General features: G+C 44.8%; 1 protein-coding gene across 20 annotated transcripts in view; it reads right to left on the bottom strand.

The window, feature by feature from the left end:
• Positions 1–17,201, bottom strand: part of CHFR (checkpoint with forkhead and ring finger domains) — a 56,760-nt gene extending 39,559 nt beyond the window's left edge. For 10 of the 20 annotated variants that reach the window (XR_011559981.1, XR_011559986.1, XR_011559987.1 and 7 more), the window contains exons 1-6: positions 17,046–17,135; positions 13,910–14,064; positions 12,985–13,084; positions 11,176–11,285; positions 2,345–2,404; positions 2,020–2,229 (exon numbers count right to left, since the gene is read on the bottom strand). Coding sequence is in view for 13 of the 20 variants with exons in the window: in XM_070762702.1 (XP_070618803.1) it covers positions 2,020–2,229; positions 2,345–2,404; positions 11,176–11,285; positions 12,985–13,084; positions 13,910–14,051 (622 nt within the window). In the remaining 7 variants the exon portion in view is untranslated. Of the gene's footprint in view, positions 1–2,019; positions 2,230–2,344; positions 2,405–11,175; positions 11,286–12,984; positions 13,085–13,909; positions 14,065–15,953; positions 16,144–17,045 lie in introns of those variants that run through there. The other 10 variants (XR_011559984.1, XM_070762703.1, XM_070762706.1 and 7 more) reach the window with 4 other exon arrangements.
• Positions 17,202–18,057: the final 856 nt, after the last annotated feature.

Genomic DNA, 18,057 nt, shown 5'->3' with positions numbered 1-18,057 from the left:
TCTCCCCACCTTTTCTGGACCGGTTTCCTCCCAGGAGATTCCTAGAGAGGCCCCACGGAGACTTCTCCCCACCTTCTCCGGCCCTGTTTCCTCCCAGGAGATACCTAGAGAGGCCCCACGGAGACTTCTCCCCACCTTTTCCGGCCCCGTTTCTTCCCAGGAGATTCCTAGAGAGGCCCCACGGAGACTTCTCCCCACCTTTTCCGGCCCCGTTTCCTCCCAGGAGATTCCTAGAGAGACCCCACCGAGGCTTCTCCCCACCTTTTCGGCCCTGTTTCCTCCCAGGAGATTCCTAGAGAGACCCCACGGAGGCTTCTTCCCACCTTTTCCGGTCCCGTTTCCTCCCAGGAGATTCCTAGAGAGACCCCACCGAGGCTTCTCCCCACCTTTTCCGGCCCTGTTTCCTCCCAGGAGATACCTAGAGAGGCCCCACGGAGACTTCTCCCCACCTTTTCCGGCCCCGTTTCTTCCCAGGAGATTCCTAGAGAGGCCCCACGGAGACTTCTCCCCACCTTTTCCGGCCCCGTTTCCTCCCAGGAGATTCCTAGAGAGACCCCACCGAGGCTTCTCCCCACCTTTTCCGGCCCTGTTTCCTCCCAGGAGATTCCTAGAGAGGCCCCACGGAGGCTTCTTCCCATCTTTTCCGGCCCTGTTTCCTCCCAGGAGATTCCTAGAGAGGCCCCACGGAGGCTTCTCCCCATATTTCCTGGCCCTGTTTCCTTCCAAGGAGATTCCTAGAGAGACCCCACCGAGGCTTCTCCCCACCTTTTCTGGCCCTGTTTCCTCTCAGAAAATTCCTAGAGAGGCCCCACGGAGGCTTCTTCCCATCTTTTCCGGCCCTGTTTCCTCCCAGGAGATTCCTAGAGAGGCCCCACGGAGGCTTCTCCCCATATTTCCTGGCCCTGTTTCCTTCCAAGGAGATTCCTAGAGAGGCCCCACGGAGACTTCTCCCCACCTTTTCCGGCCCCGTTTCTTCCCAGGAGATTCCTAGGGAGGCCCCACGGAGGCTTCTCCCCATCTTTCCCGGCCCTGTTTCCTCCCAGGAGATTCCTAAAGAGGCCCCACGGAGACTTCTCCCCACCTTTTCCGGCCCCGTTTCTTCCCAGGAGATTCCTAGAGAGGCCCCACGGAGACTTCTCCCCACCTTTTCCGGCCCTGTTTCCTCCCAGGAGATTCCTAGAGAGGCCCCACGGAGGCTTCTCCCCATATTTCCTGGCCCTGTTTCCTTCCAAGGAGATTCCTAGAGAGGCCCCACGGAGACTTCTCCCCACCTTTTCCGGCCCCGTTTCCTCCCAGGAGATTCCTAGAGAGACCCCACCGAGGCTTCTCCCCACCTTTTCTGGCCCTGTTTCCTCTCAGAAGATTCCTAGAGAGGCCCCACGGAGGCTTCTTCCCATCTTTTCCGGCCCTGTTTCCTCCCAGGAGATTCCTAGAGAGGCCCCACGGAGGCTTCTCCCCATATTTCCTGGCCCTGTTTCCTTCCAAGGAGATTCCTAGAGAGGCCCCACGGAGACTTCTCCCCACCTTTTCCGGCCCCGTTTCTTCCCAGGAGATTCCTAGGGAGGCCCCACGGAGGCTTCTCCCCATCTTTCCCGGCCCTGTTTCCTCCCAGGAGATTCCTAAAGAGGCCCCACGGAGACTTCTCCCCACCTTTTCCGGCCCCGTTTCTTCCCAGGAGATTCCTAGAGAGGCCCCACGGAGACTTCTCCCCACCTTTTCCGGCCCCGTTTCCTCCCAGGAGATTCCTAGAGAGGTCCCACGGAGGCTTCTCCCCACCTTTTCCGGCCCTGTTTCCTCCCAGGAGATTCCTAGAGAGGCCCCATGGAGGCTTCTCCCCACCTTTCCCGGTTACAGTTTCAGAGGCTTGGGTTTGTAAGTGGAAAATTATTCTTGAGAAGAGGCAAAAAAATCTTGAACACCCAGTTCTTATCTAGAAAAGTTCGTAAGTAGAGGCTTTCCTAGGGAGAGGTACCACTTGTACTATGGTCACCCTTCAATCTTGGGCCAAAGAGATTCTACCTTTGCCGACTACTGAAGAGTTCGCCTTCTCAGTGGATGTGGACACGGCGGGAGAGGTAGGAACGATTTCAAAGAGGTTTGACGTCGAAGTGGATGGCTGCGGGTCTTCGTAGCTTGTCCGAGGAGCTGACACTGTTGAGATCCTAACATGGCGTCCTGCGGTGCTTGAGGTATCTTTGGTCGTGTGGCATGCACACTCAAGCTGGGCTTCTGGAGATGGAGAAAGAGGGAGAGTGTGACCTCAACGAGGCCAGGAGAGCTGCAAAGAGCTGAAATGTCTCCTGGGTAGGTCCGTGGCTCGATTCTCCCACGCGGCTTTACTCACCTCCTGGATCGTTGGCTCCATCCTTTTTGGGGTGCAAATATTCGTACAGGAACGCAATGTCTGAAAGGGAAGAAGATGGTTTGAGCTCAACGCAGCAAAGCAAGGCGGACCTCCTTATAGGTCGTGGCTGCTACATCCCTGGAGGTTTTTAAAGGAGACTGGACAACCGTTTTGTCTGAAATGGTATAGGGATGTGATGGTGACGCTATGGCACGCATGCCACAGGTGTTTTTTCGCACTTCTGAGGGTTCAGGGAAGCTTCCGCGAGAGCCATTGTGGGGCTTCCAAGATTCGCCCACATTTCCACAACACTCCGTGGCTTGCATTGGCTGCCGATCAGTTTCCGGTCACAATTCAAAGTGTTGGTTATGACCTTTAAAGCCCTACATGGCATTGGACCAGAGAACCTCCGGAACCGCCTGCTACCGCACGAATCCCAGCGACCGATAAGGTCCCACAGAGTTGGCCTTCTCCGGGTCCTGTCGACTAAACAATGTCGTTTGGCGGGCCCCAGGGGAAGAGCCTTCTCTGCGGCGGCCCCGGCCCTCGGGAATCAACTCCCCCCGGAGATTAGAATTGCCCCCACCCTCCCTGTCTTTCGTAAACTACTCAAGACTCACTTAGACCGCCAGGCATGGGGGAGTTGAGACACCTTTCCCCCAGGCTCTTTTTATGTTTGGTATGAATGTGTTGTTTGGTTTTTAAAATAATGATAGGGTTTTATATGTTTTTTAATATTAGATTTGTTCTACTATAATATTGTTTTTATTATTGTTGTGAGCCGCCCCGAGTCTTCGGAGAGGGGCGGCATACAAATCTAATAAATAATAATAATAATAATAATAATAATAATAATAATAATAATAGTGTGTGGGAGGGGAATTGTGCACATGAACATAGGCAGTGCAGGGTGTGTGAATGCAGGGGAGGGGGAAGGGAACGCTAGCACACCCACACCCACCCTTTTGGAACACGAACAAATAGAGATGCGCCATCACTGGTATAGGGTCTCCTGCCTGAGCAGAAGGGTGGACTAGATCAGTGTTTCCCAACCATGGCAACTTGAAGATATCTGGACTTCAACTCCTAGAATTCTCCAGCCAGCAAATGCTGGCTGGGGAATTCTGGGAGTTGAAGTCCAGATATCTTCAAGTTGCCAAGGTTGGGAAACACTGGACTAGATGGCCTCAAGACTACTCAAGACTCACTTATGCCACCAGGCATGGGGGAGTTAAGATATTCCTTCCCCCTAGGCCATTACAAGTTATGCATGGTATGTCTGTGTGTATGTCTGGTTTTATAATAAGGGTTTTTAGTTGTTTTATTAATTGGATTGTTACATGCTGTTTTTATCATTGTTGTTAGCCGCCCCGAGTCTACGGAGAGGGGCGGCATACAAATCGAATAAATAAATAAATAAAATAAAATAAATAAAGGTGCCTTCCAACTCTGTTATTCCGGTTTAAACTCTTACCAAGCAAGGAGCAAATGAATAAGTATCACCATCCCATTAAGCCCAATAAGACCTTCATCGGAGCACCCCAAACCTATACAGATCCCGTGACCAGCAGTGATGATAATCATGTTGAATGGTAACCAAGAATTTGGTTAACTGTCAAGACTTTGTGGATCAACAGTCAAAGCAAGGGCATTTGCATTTATCTATCTATCTATCTATCTATCTATCTATCTATCTATCTATCTATCTATCTATCTATCTATCTTTCTATCTATCTATCTATCTATCTATCTATCTATCTATCTATCTATCTATCTATCTATCTATCTATCTATCTATCTATTTATTGGATTGGATTTGATTTGATTTGTATGCCGCCCCTTTCCGTGGACTCGGGGCGGCTCACAACACAATAAAACAATTCATAACAAATCTAATAATATACAATTTAAAATTTTAAAATAGTTTAAAAACCCCATTTTTAAGCAGACATACCTACAAACATACCATACATAAATTATATAGGTCCGGGGGAGATATCTCAATTCCCCCATGCCTGACGACAAAGGTGGGTTTTGAGGAGTTTACGAAAGGCAAGGAGGGTAGGGGCAGTTCTAATTTAGACTTACATACTGCGTCACATGCCTCACAGCCCTCTCTATGTGGTTTACAGACAGTCATCATCTTGCCCCCAACAATCTGGGTCCTCATTTTACCGACCTTGGAAGGATGGAAGGCTGAGTCGACCTTGAGCCTGCTGAGATTCAGTCTGCCAAACTGCTGACAGCTGGTGATCAGCAGAAGTAGATTGCAGTACTGCGGTCTTACCACTGCACCAACAAGGCTGTTGTGGTTTGGGCAGATCAATTGGTTGTTGTCAGAGGTGCGCTGCTAAGGTGGAACAGTGTGCTTGCCCCCGTGCGCCCCTGAATGTCCATGCACGATTTTGCTACCTGCCCAGGTGCAGTGGCATAATTGTGCTGGACTCCGCTAGACTCAGAGCCACCTCTGGTTGTGGTGGTCCATCAGCGGCCTGTGGAGCTGGAAACAGAGTCGCCCAGCGAGGGGGCTGGGGGAGGACCATGGGTCAGGCCTAGAGATTGGAGAAGGCTTGGTATCGGAGGCAGAGATCCAGCCCGGGGCCATCTGGGAGTTTTGTGCTGACTCCTAAGCCTCCAGAGTCCGACATGAGCGAGGCAGAGAAAGAAGGTATGAACTTCTAGACGAACATCTGATTTATATGTTACTTATATATTCTGCTTCTATTTTCTTTTATATGTTATTTAAAAGAGACAAATTTATTTATTTATTATTATTATTATTTATTGGATTTATATGCCGCCCCTCTCCGCAGACTCGGGGCAGCTAACAACAATGATAAAAAACAACATGTAACAATCCAATTTAATAAAACAACTAAAAACCCCTATTATAAAAACCAAACATACACACAAACATACCATACATAATTTGTAATGGCCTAGGGGGAAGGAATATCCTAACTCCCCCATGCCTGGCGACAAAGGTGGGTCTTGAGTAATTTGCGTAATCTAATTTATTAGATTTGTATGCCGCCCCTCTCCGAAGACTCGGGGCGGCTAACAACAATAAAAAAGACAATGTGAACAAATCTAATATTAAAAATAATCTTAAAAACCCCAATTTAAAGAACCACTTATACATACAAGCATACCATGTATAAATTCTATAAGCCTAGGGGGAAGGGAAAATTTCAATTCCCCCATGCCTGACGACATGAAATTGAATTTTGATAATAACTGTAACTGGCTAAAGAAAATTTGCATAGTTTCAGAAGAATTTACAGACTGATCCTGTACTCGCCTATATTTTAATATGTACTTGTGATGTATTTTTTTTCTTTTTATATACGTTTTCTTTTCTTTCTTTCTGTGTATATTTATACGTGTAAATAAGAATTTATAATTTTTTTTTAAAAAAAGAAAAGAAAGCAGGGGAGCCTGCTCCCTATGTGGCATGCACAGAGCTGCCAGAAGGCAAGAACTGTTATGGAGGGAAAGGGCTACTCGGGAGTAAGGCTTGGAGATGACTGGCCCCTCCCGTAGGACATAAAAGAGGAGCAAGGGGATCTGGTCCTTGCAGGAAGGAACTTTGCTCAACTCATGTCATTTGAGTTCTGACTTTCTGTTTGGCCTTGCAAAGCTAATTGGCCTTTGGCAGCGTGGCCTTTGGCAGCGTGTCAAAAGAGATAAAGTTGCTGTGCCTACCTGCCTTCTTCCAGAAAGACTTCTTGTCTTACTTTGTCGGACTCATTAAATATTGTCTGGGACTTATTACGGCTGGGAACGAACATAATTGCCTTTCGTAAACTCCTTAAAACCCACCTCTGTCGTCAAGCGTGGGGGAACTGAAACATCTCCCCCTGCCTATGTAGAGGGGTTTTTTGTGTGTGTGTATGATATGACTGTATGTATGTTTTTTATATATTGGGGTTTCTGGTTTTTTTATACTTTTTAAATGTATTACAGTGATCCCTCAAGTTTCGCGATCTCGATCTTCGCGAAACGCTATATCGCGATTTTTCCACCCGATGACGTCACTCCCTTCCTTTCTCATCTTTCTTTCTCTCTCTCTTTCTCTATCTTGCTTCTTCCTCTCTCACACTCTCTTCCTCCCTCTCTCATCTCTTTCTTTCCTTCTCTCTCTTTCTCTATCTCTCCCCCTCTTGCTCTCGAGCGGCGGGCGGCACCCAGGGAAGGTTCCTTCGGCCGCCCAGCAGCTGATCTGCTCGGCAGCGCAGTAGCAGCGAGGAGCCGAAGATGGGGTTTCCCCCTTTGCGTGGGCAACGGGGAAACCCCATCTTCGGCTCCTCGCTGCTACTGCGCTGCCGAGCAGATCAGCTGCTGGGCGGCCGAAGGAACCTTCCCTGGGTCTTCAACTCCCAGAATTCCCCGCCGCCCACGCAAAGGGGAAACCCCGATCGTGCACCGAGCGGCGGGCAGGCGAGCGGCGGGCGGGCAGCGGACAAGCGGCGGGCGGACAAGCGGCGGGCAGCTCCTCAGCTGCTGGGCGGCGGAAGGAACCTTCCCTGGGTCTTCCCAGGTGCGGAAGTAAAAACACCATCTGCGCATGCGCGGCCATGGAAAAAGGGGCGCGCATGCGCAGATGGTGTTTTTACTTCCGCACCACTACATTGCGAAAAATCGAGTATCGCGAGGGGTCTTGGAACGTAACCCTCGCGATACTCAAGGGATCACTGTATTGTTATTTTAGATTCTAACTATTAGATTTGTCATTGTACAGTGGTACCTCGAGATACGAGTTTAATTCCTTCCGGACCTGGGCTCTTAAGTCGAGCAGCTCTTATCTCGAACAACTTTTCCCCATAGGAATTAATGTAAATAATTTTAATTGGTTCCAGCCCTCAAAAAACTCACAAAGTTAGTCTAAATTATGCAGAAAGACATGTTTTTAATGAAGAAATGTACATGTACATATAAATGAATAATGAAGTTTCTTTCACTTAACTTGTAAACTTTCTTAAACTTTTAAATTTACATAAGTTCAACTTCTCTGCCACCCAATCCTGTAGGACAGAGGTCCCCAACCCTTTTTGCACCAGGGACCGGCTTTAAGCGATCAAGAGAGGAATGGGTGAATGAATGGACGGAGGGTGGGAAGGAAGGAAGGAAAGAGGGAAGGGACAGGAACAGAGGAAGGAAGCAAGGAAACTTATGAAAGGGGAGAGTAAGAGAGGAATGAGTGAAGGGAGGGAGGGAGGGAAGAAGGTGGGAAGGAGAAAGAAAAGAAGAAATAGAGGAATGGAAGGTAAAAGAGAGAAAGAAAAAGAGCAAGAAAGAAAGAAAGAAAGAAAGAAAGGGGGAAGGGACAGGAACAGAGGAAGGAAGCAAGGAAACTTATGAAAGGGGAGAGTAAGAGAGGAATGAGTGAAGGGAGGGAGTGAAGAAGGTGGGAAGGAGAAAGAAAAGAAGAAATAGAGGAAGGGAAGGTAAAAGAGAGAAAGAAAAAGAGCAAGAAAGAAAGAAAGAAAGAAAGAAAGAAAGGGGGAAGGGACAGGAACAGAGGAAGGAAGCAAGGAAACTTATGAAAGGGGAGAGTAAGAGAGGAATGAGTGAAGGGAGGGAGGGAAGAAGGTGGGAAGGAGAAAGAAAAGAAGAAATAGAGGAAGGGAAGGTAAAAGAGAGAAAGAAAAAGAGCAAGAAAGAAAGAAAGAAAGAAAGGGGGAAGGGACAGGAACAGAGGAAGGAAGCAAGGAAACTTATGAAAGGGGAGAGTAAGAGAGGAATGAGTGAAGGGAGGGAGGGAGGGAAGAAGGTGGGAAGGAGAAAGAAAAGAAGAAATAGAGGAAGGGAAGGTAAAAGAGAGAAAGAAAAAGAGCAAGAAAGAAAGCTGCAAGCACCCCCCCGAGCCCCCCAGGCCGGCTGCAACCTTTTAAAACACGCGCGCCGCTTCGCAGCTGTCTCCTGAAGCCGAACGCGGAAGTTAGCGTTTGGCTTCAGGAGACAGCTCCTTGGCGCTTGTATCTCGAATTTGGGCTTGTAAGTAGAACAAAAATATCTCTCCCCTCCCAGCTCTTATCTCGAGTTGCTCTTAAGTAGAGCAGCTCTTATGTCGGGGTTCCACTGTATATTGTTTTTATCATTGCTGTGAGCCGCCCCGAGTCTACAGAGAGGGGTGGCATACAAATCTAATTAATAATAATAATAATAATAATAATAATAATAATAATAATTCACGGCCCTTAAAATAAAAGGGTTTTTTGGACGCTGTTTGTACTATATTTATTTATCAGGAAGCTTAGGTCAGAACATTGCTGCCCCGAGTCTGCGGAGAGGGGCGGCATACAAATTATTATATAAATTATAGAAATAATAATAAATTATTATTATTATTGATATTCCCCTAGACCCTTTGGGCTTCAATTCCCATTGACCACATTAAATTAAGAGGAATAAATCGGAGTCCAGAGGGCTCCCTCTTATCTACTTATCCTAGTCCCTGAGTAGGAGCTCTGCTATTCTGCTACTATCTCTTTCTGCACTACAAAAAGGGAAATAGAATTTCAGTTGGAGCCTGGAGCTCCCCCAACCTCTTCCCCCCAATGATCTCAAATCGGATACAGATTAACAGAGTTGAAAGGGACATTGAAAGTCATCTCTTCCAGTGTTTCCCAACCTTGGCAACTTGAAGATATATGGACTTCAACTCCCAGAATTCTGGGAATTGAAGTCCAAATATCTTTAAGTTGCCAAGGTTGGGAAACACTGATCTATTTATTTATTTATTTATTTTTATTTATTTATTTTGTCCAATACAAAATGAGGGTTTTAGTGGGTATATATCTATATACACATAGTAAAATACATGATGAAGGTTATAGAAGAGATACTCATAGTAAAATATATCTAAGAAATAATAGAAAAGAAGGTATAGTAATAATAGTAATGTATAGGAGATATAGGAGAGCAATAGGACAGGGGACGGAAGGCACTCTAGTGCACTTGTACTCGCCCCTTTCTGACCTCTTAGGAATCTGGATAGGTCAACCATAGATAATCTAAGGGTAAAAGTGTTGGGGGGTTTGGGGATGACACTATGGAGTCCGGTAATGAGTTCCACGCTTCAACAACTCGGTTACTGAAGTCGTATTTGTTACAGTCAAGTTTGGAGCGGTTAATATTAAGTTTAAATCTGTTGTGTGCTCTTGTGTTGTTGTGGTTGAAGCTGAAGTAGTCGCCGACAGGCAGGACGTTGCAGCATATGATCTTGTGGGCAATACTTAGACCTTGTTTTAGGTGTCTTAGTTCTAAACTTTCTAGGCCCAGGATTGAAAGTCTAGTCTTATAGGGTATTCTATTTTGAGTGGAGGAGTGAAGGGCTCTTCTGGTGAAGTATCTTTGGACTCATTTTCAAGAGTGTTTATGTCTGAGATGCGATATGGGTTCCAAACAGATGAGCTGTATTCGAGGATGGGTCCAGCCCCCTCCCCCTAGCAGACCCTAGATCATCAGAACTCCATGTTGAGTTATCCCTGGGTTGCTTAGTTGGAGCTGTTTGTTCAAGAAAAGTTAAAATACAAACACCAAAACATTTTTTTAAAGGAGGGGGGGGGGGTGGTTACACAGAGCAACCAAGGGAAGAAAAAGCTGCCTTAAAAATAAAAGACTAACACACCTACTTATAAACTCCTCTGTTGTAAAATACAACAGTGTTTCATTTGTCCACTCCTTGTGAAACAGGCCAAAAGGCTTTTATAACCAACACATCAATTTACAAATTTGTCACTCTCTCGTCTGTAGGGTTTTAAGTTGTCTTTGACAAACCTAATCACTTGTAAACTTTAGAACTACTGTACCGCAGTAGCTGCAGCCCAAAAGGTCAGGGATTTAACCTTTGAAAGAGGCTGCTCTGGCTCACCTGCCCCTTTCCCTTATTGCAGAGGGCTCCAACCTTGGCAATTTTAAGACATGTGGACTTCAACTCCCAGACTTCCTCGGCCAGCAAAACCTGGGAACTTCCAGAGTTCTTCAATCAGCAAAGCATGTGGACTTCAGCTCCCAGAGTTGAAAGCTGACTGAGGAACTCTGGGAGTTGAAGTCCACAAGTCTTAAAGTTGCCAAGGTTGGAGAGCCCTGCCTTATTGTATAAAGCTGTTTTGTTTTTGTTTTATTTTACAAATGTGACATACAAGACAAAGGAAAAAAACATACATAAAAACATATATATACAACATTTGGGAAATGAAAGTTTCCCCACTTTTTTTTTTGGGATATTTGATCAGAGAATTACACTTCTTTTACATAATATTAATTTTTGAATTCTTTTATTTGATGTGTTGCTTTGCATAAATTTTTATTTATTTATTTCTTTTAGCCAATCATAAAATTTTGCCCATGTTTTATAGTAATCTGATTCTTCTTTTCCCTCTAATCCTTTGGATAGCCTGTCCATCTCCGCACAGTCTAGTATTTTTTTAATTATTATGTTTTCTTCCGGTATTTTATCTGTTTTCCACTGTTGGGCATATACTATTCTGGCAGCTGTTAGTATATGTATAACTAGGTATCTTACTTCTTTTTCTATTTTTTAATTAAAAATACCCAATAAATATAATTCTGGTTTTTTTCCTGATTTCTTCATTTGCTATTTCTTTTAAGCAATTTGTTATTTTATTCCAAAACTTTTTTGCCTGTGTGCATGTCCACCATTTATGGTAGAACGTGCCTCTTTCTTTTTTACACTTCCAACATATTGGAGAGGTTTTAGGGAACATTTTTGCAAGTCTTTCTGGTGATAGGTGCCACCTGTAGAACATTTTAATTGGTTTTCCTTGAATAAAGCTGTTAAAGGGGATGGAATAAGACTTTCTTACTGTTTCCTGGATCGTATTTCCTGTAAACAACGTAGATCACGTCTCCAGTGTGTAAAGGGCAGGTCTGTTTCTTCACCACTTTCTGTTTATTGATCACTGTTCCATTAGTGCTGCAGAGGAAGGCAAGAAACACAGGTGGGATCAAGATAGAATTCTTTTATTGGCCCTTGTGTGATTGGACATACAAAAAAATTGGTGCGTAAGCTCTCATATAAAAGCCAAATGCCACTCAAGCATCATTACGAAATCTCCAGAATCGTAAAGCCTACAAACTTGAAACTTGGCACCTATGTTCCTCTTGGCGTCTAGTGCTTGCTAAGAAAGGATTTTTTGAAATGTGTCGAGGGGCGCGTTTGCTCAGGTTTGCCAGGTGCACCAGTTGTGGCCCTACCTGGATGGGGAGTCTCTAATGTACTACATGGGGCTACCTTCGAAGAGCGCTCGGAAACTACAGTTCGTGCAGAATGCAGCCGCACGAGTGGTCATGGGCCTCCCTATGTATGCCCATGTTTCTCCAACACTCTGCAGGCTGCATTGGCTGCCGATCGGTTTCCAAACACAATTCAAAGTGTTGGTTATGACCTATAAAGCCCTACAGGCCATCGGACCAGATTACTTACGGGACAGCCTTCTGATGCATGAGTCCCAGCGACCGGTCAGGTCCCACAGAGTTGGCCTTCTACAGGTCCCGTAGATTAGAAAACGTCGCTTGGCGGGGCTTAGGGGAAGAGCCTTCTCTGTGGGGGGCCCAGCCCTTTGGAATCAGTTCGCCTTAGAGATTTGTACCGCCCCCACCCTCCTTGCCTTTTGTAAGAATTTGAAAACTTATTTATGCCACCAAGCCTGGGAACACCAATCATCAGCCCCTGCCTATCAATTAATGTATATTAAAGCCCTTCATGGCATCGGACCAGAATATCTCTGGAACCGCCTTCTGCCGCACGAATCCCAGCGACCAGTTAGGTCCCACAGAGTTGGCCTTCTCCGGGTCACGTCAACTAAACAATGTCATCTGGCGGGACCCAGGGGAAGAGCCTTCTCTGTGGCGGCCCCGACCCTCTGGAACCAGCTCCCCCCAGAGATTAGGATTGCCCCCACCCTCCTTGCCTTTTGTAAACTCCTTAAAACCCACCTCTGCCGTCAGGCATGGTGGAATTGAGATATCTCCCCCAGGCCTATATAATTTATGCATGGTATGTTTATGTGTATGTCTTGTTTTTAAATAAGGGGTTTTTAGATATTTTTAAATATTACATTTGTTATTGTACATTGTTTTTATTATTGCTGTGAGCCGCTCTGAGTCTAGGGAGAGGGACGGCATACAAATCTAATAAATAATAATAATAATAGAATGGAAAGTATGTTGGTGGATTGAATATGACTGCTTTTAGATTAAATTGGTGTTTTAGACCGTTTGTTTTTAGTTTTATTGGAAGCCGCCCCGAGTCCTCGGTGAGGGGTGGGATAGAAATCCAATAAATAAATAAATAAGACAGGTCATAAAATGGGGCAAAACTCACTTAACAACTGCCTTGCTTAGCAGCAGCAATATTGGGTTCAATTGTGGCTGTTAAGTCGAAGACCACCTGTATTAATTACATGGAACTTCGTCCATTTATAATAGAAATAGAATTCTTTATTGGCCAAGTGTGGTTGGACACACAAGGAAATTTGTGTCTTTGGTGCAAATGCTCTCAGTGTACGTAAAAGAAAAATCAGAAGAAAAACCCAAGCCTTTCAAAAGAGACACACGTGAAATATGTGTTTTCACCCGCAGAAACACCGAAAAAGGGTAAAAACAGCGCTGACCTGGTATCCTGCAGCCAAACCTGCCCCGATTTTTCATCCACGGTTATTTTACAGTGATAGCCAGACACCAATTTATTGCCAGGGAAAGACAAGTCGCAACCTTTGGAGACACAGAGAGGGAGGGGGAATAAAAGGACATTGCTAAATTTGTTAATTTCACCTGAACTTTCTACAAAACCTTATTCATTTTTATTATTTATTTATTCATTTGGCCAATACACAAATACATAGGAAGAAAAATAGACATGTAGTAATATATATAAGGGTAAAGTGAACTTAGAGGAGAGGATATATGAAAGAAAGAAAATATATATGATAAGTGAGAGAAAGGAAAGACAATTGGACAGGGGACGAAAGACACACCAGTGCACTTATGTACGCCCCTTCTGCCATTTCTCCCCAACACCCCCAAATTTTGCTCATCATTTCACAATGGAAGGACAGTTAATATTTGTTTTACGAGTGCAAGACTATAGAGCAGTGATGGCGAACCTTCTTTTCCTCGGGAGGGGAAAGAGCATGGGGATGCACTATTGTGCATGCGCGAGTGCCCACACCCATAATTCAATGCATGGGGAGGGCAAAAAGAGCTTCCCCCCCCCCCCAGGAGGCCCTCTGGAGGCTGGAAATGCCCTGTTTCCCAACTTCTGGTGGGCCCAGTAGACTCGTGTTTCGCCCTCCCCAGGCTCCAAAGGCTTCCCTGGAGCCAAAGGAGGGTAAAAATGCCTTCCCCATCCCACTGGAGGTTCTTTGGAAGGCAGAAACACCCTCCTAGAGCCTCTGTGTAACCCAAAAAAATCAGCTGCACATTGGAGCTGAGCTAGGACAACAGCTGGCGTGCCAGCAGATATGGCTCCGTGTGCCACCTGTGGCACCCATGCCATAGGTTCGCCATCACTGCTACAGAGTTTTGGGAGCACCGTACATCTTTTCCTGCCAATGGTCCACTCGTTTTTCAGCAACATGAGATGGGGCTCGGTTTGTTCTACCCCCAACCGGATCAACTTTCCCCAAGGTTGAGGCTTTCCGGTGGGTTGGATCTGCCCTCCGTGGTCCATGTGCTCCATCTGGACTTTACATCTGCAAAGGAAAAGAAGAAATACAAGGATGCTGGAGATGGGTGGGTTAAGTTGATTGGTTGAGCTTTTGGGAAACTGGGCTCAACTGTTTATTTATTTATTTATTATTTATTAGATTTGTATGCCGCCCCTTTCCGTAGACTCGTTTGTAAGAACAGTTTGTAAGAAGCCCACAAGAATATGCTATATATATACACAGTGGATACATATATATAGTCGTATATATATGATTATATATCAAATTCAGCACAAACATGTGACACATACATAATGTAGTTTGTTGACTATGAATAAATTAACTGCCTTGGAAATGGCTCTGGATTGGGCCAAGAGGCAAAAAGGAAGCTGTGATGCTCCTTCAATATACCAGGGTGATTCGACACAAAAAAAAACATGTAACCCTTTCCCTGGTGCAGAGCTGGAGGGTCCCAGTGAGGGTATGGCTAGCTGATGAGGACAGAACAAGGCTGAAATAGATCTATCTTAGTCTCCCTTAATTTTCAAATTCAGCAAAAACACACACACACACATATATATATATATGATTCGACACAAAAATATGTAACCCTTCCCTGGTGCAGAGCTGAAGGGATTGGATACTGTAGCCTAGAGGATAATGTAAGATAATTATATTATCTCATAATTACATTTACGTGCTATTATAATTTAGGGTAAAAATATTTCACAAATGCATTTTTTATCCTGCCATTTATACAAAGGCACTCCGAGTCCTCGGAGAGGGGCGGCATACAAATATAATAAATAAATAAATAAATAATAATATGAGTCACTCAAGCCAGCAAACAGGCCAAATGCTATGTGCCTTATTTTCTCCCCTACAGTGCTGAAAGTGGGCCCAGCTTTTAATATTTATACACCACACAACTCCACACACAACCTGCGTTCCTCTGGGAAAAGAAACAGCTAAGGAAGCCCTGTCCTCATATTTCTCACTTGCATTGGCTCTACTAAATTCCTTTTCACACTTCCACACTTGTCCTTTGCAGGTGTGTACATATTCACACACAAAAAAAATGCTTGGGAAAAGAAATGACTTTGCTAAGTAAGGAAGCACCGCCCCCATATTCCTCAGCTGCACTGGTTCTTCCCTTTGCACACTTGCACACTAGTCTCCTTTCCTTTGCATGTGTGCACATGAACACAAAGAAAAATATCTATATTTAAAAGTGTGTCTGTATGTTTTGTTTTGTTTATTATTAAAAAAAAGAAAAATGCTTAGGAAAACAAATGACTTTGCTAAGGAAGCATTGTTCCCATATTCCTCAGCTGCACTGGTTCTTCCACATCCCTTTGCACATTTGCACACACATCCCCCTCCATTTGCACATGGGCCTGCGTGCACACACGCACACGCTTGGCAAAAGAAATGACTTTGCTAAGGAAGCTCCGCCCCATATTCCTCAGTTGCATTGGCTCCTCTATATCCCTTTGCACATTTGCACACTACTCTCCTTTCCTTTGACCGTGGATACATTCAAAAAGTGTGCACTGCCTCTTCGACAACCCTTTGCACATTTGCACACGCATCCCCCTCCCTCTGCAAGCCTGCAAACGCACACACACAACTGCTTGGGAAAAGAAATGACTTTGCAAAGGGAGCCCCGTCCTCCATATTCCTCAGCTGCATTGGCTCTTCCCCCTCCCTTTACACCCTTGCACACTCGTCCCCCTCCCTTTGCACACGTTGCATGCCTTCCCAGCCGCCCGAACCGCTTTTTGCAACCCCAGGTCGGCCCCATTATTCCAGGCAAGGAGGGACCCCTAGGAATGGGCTGGCCTCCCCCTTCCCCTCCGCTCCTCCCCCGTCCCTCCCCTCCCCAGCCGGGCCTCCCTGGCCCGCGAGACCCTGCTGGCTGTGGATACTGGGACCTGTAGTCCTGCCCCACAGGGAAGGAGCGGCGCCCGGTCCGAGCCTCCCCGCGGCCTCTCCCTCGTCGGAAGCGCGGCCGAAAGCAGGCCCAGGGAGCCGCGCCGGGCCCCGCCGCTCACGCCCCGCTCCGGCCACCCGGGAAGCCGCTGCCGCCGCTGTCAACACACCCGGCCAGCCCTCAGCTGATCCGGAGGGGCGGGGCCGGGAGCTGGGGCTCGCCTCTCATTGGCTGGCGGGGCTGCATGGCGCCGCGGGGGGACGGGGAAAGGAAGCGGCGGCGGACGTGAGCGAGACGGCGGCCAGAGCGTCCCGGGAGAGCCATAGAGAGGACGCTAGAGCGGCGCTCTTTGGGCAAAGACACGTGCTTTGGCCAATCAGCCAGTTCAGTTACGTCTATATTCGGTCTTTCAATTGTATGTACGTCTATATAAGTAATTGTATATCAATATAGATAAAGGTATAAAGATACCCAGATATACATGTATACACATATACATATATAGATACCTACATATACCTTACACATATACTGTATATATACACACACATATGCATATACATACAGTATATATATAGACACAAAAATTATATTTATCTCTCTATATATAATACACACGTATATATACACGTATACACTATATATGTTCAAGTACATGAATTTATAAACATTGTAATACAAAGTACTGTATTACATTATGCAAATACATTGTATATTGTATAATATATTCAAATGGGTGATAAATATTTGTTTCTTTGGATTTGTATGTCACCCAACTCCCAAAGGACTCTGGCCGGCTCACAACCCAAAAATACCACAAAGTGTAATATTAAAACCCCTTAAAAACAGTTCAGGACAATTTAAAACCAACAATTAAAAACAATATTTTTTTTAAAACATGCATTAATGGCCGGATATAATGAAATATATAGCTTATAAAGTACAGTATGTTGTATCTGATAAGTTGCGAATATATTCACATAGCATTAAGATGTACAGTATAACTATCTCCAAGAATTAAAAATTACGTTTGTGTACCATAATTGAATCTTCTAACAACCTAAACACATGAAATACAGCTATAGACACTCACCTATTTCAAAATATCACTATAGTCCACAGCTTCCAGCTCCCAAGCACAAGGAGCAAAAACCAAACCACCATTCACTAATCCCAACTAGGATTAGAAAGGCAGGTTTATAGAAGTATAAATTAAAAGCCCCATTCTCTCTGATCCCTCATTGGCTGTGAAAATGAAAAGGAGGGACTTAAAATGAAAACAGCTATTGGCTATTTCCAGGGTTAATTATTGGGTTAAAAAAAAAAGGAATGAATTGCTTGAAGCCAGGCAGCTGAATGTTGAAACGTTTCATGACCCAGCCAGGTGATATCATCAATGTTGATATCAGTGTTTAGAAGGGAGTGGCATTTTTTCTATTCCAGTGGTTTGCCCTATCAGTGTTCGTGGGAGAGTTTTTGTTGGTTCCAGACACCCTGATCAAGAAACTACCAAGACCATATTAAAGATATTAATGAAGGGGGGGGGGAGCTAATGGTAACAAGGTCAGCTATGAATAGACATAGCAAATGGAATAGAATTCTTTATTGGCTAAGTACGATTGGACACACAAGGAATTTGTCTTTGTTTTTTAAATATTTTTTTAAAATTTTAATAATGAACAAACAAAAGACATACAGACAAACTTTCAGATATACAGTATAACAACAACAAAATGAATTAGCTTAATACTTTACAATTCTGTTTCCATTGATTCATTCTTTTTCTTAAACCTTAGTTCATTTTCTTTTCTTTTCTATCCAACTATATAATTTCCCCCAAACTCTGTAGTAGTCTTTTTTAAAATTCTGTAATTTGTATGTTAATTTGCTTAATTTAGCACAATCTAGCATTTTCCTAATCACCATTTCTTCATTTGGTATATTTTCTTTTTTTCCAAGTTTGGGCAAACACCAACCTTGCTGATGTTAATATATGTGTTATCAGAAATTTGACTTTGGTGCAGATACTCTCAGTGTACATAAAAGATACTGCTGGAAAAAATAAAGGTAACATTCAAAGAACACATCCTAGATCTGAATGAATG

The sequence above is a fragment of the Erythrolamprus reginae genome, chromosome 10, assembly GCF_031021105.1.
Source record: "Erythrolamprus reginae isolate rEryReg1 chromosome 10, rEryReg1.hap1, whole genome shotgun sequence".
In the NCBI taxonomy this organism is placed as follows: domain Eukaryota; kingdom Metazoa; phylum Chordata; class Lepidosauria; order Squamata; family Dipsadidae; genus Erythrolamprus; species Erythrolamprus reginae.
This window is presented reverse-complemented; position numbering and strand designations above follow the sequence as displayed.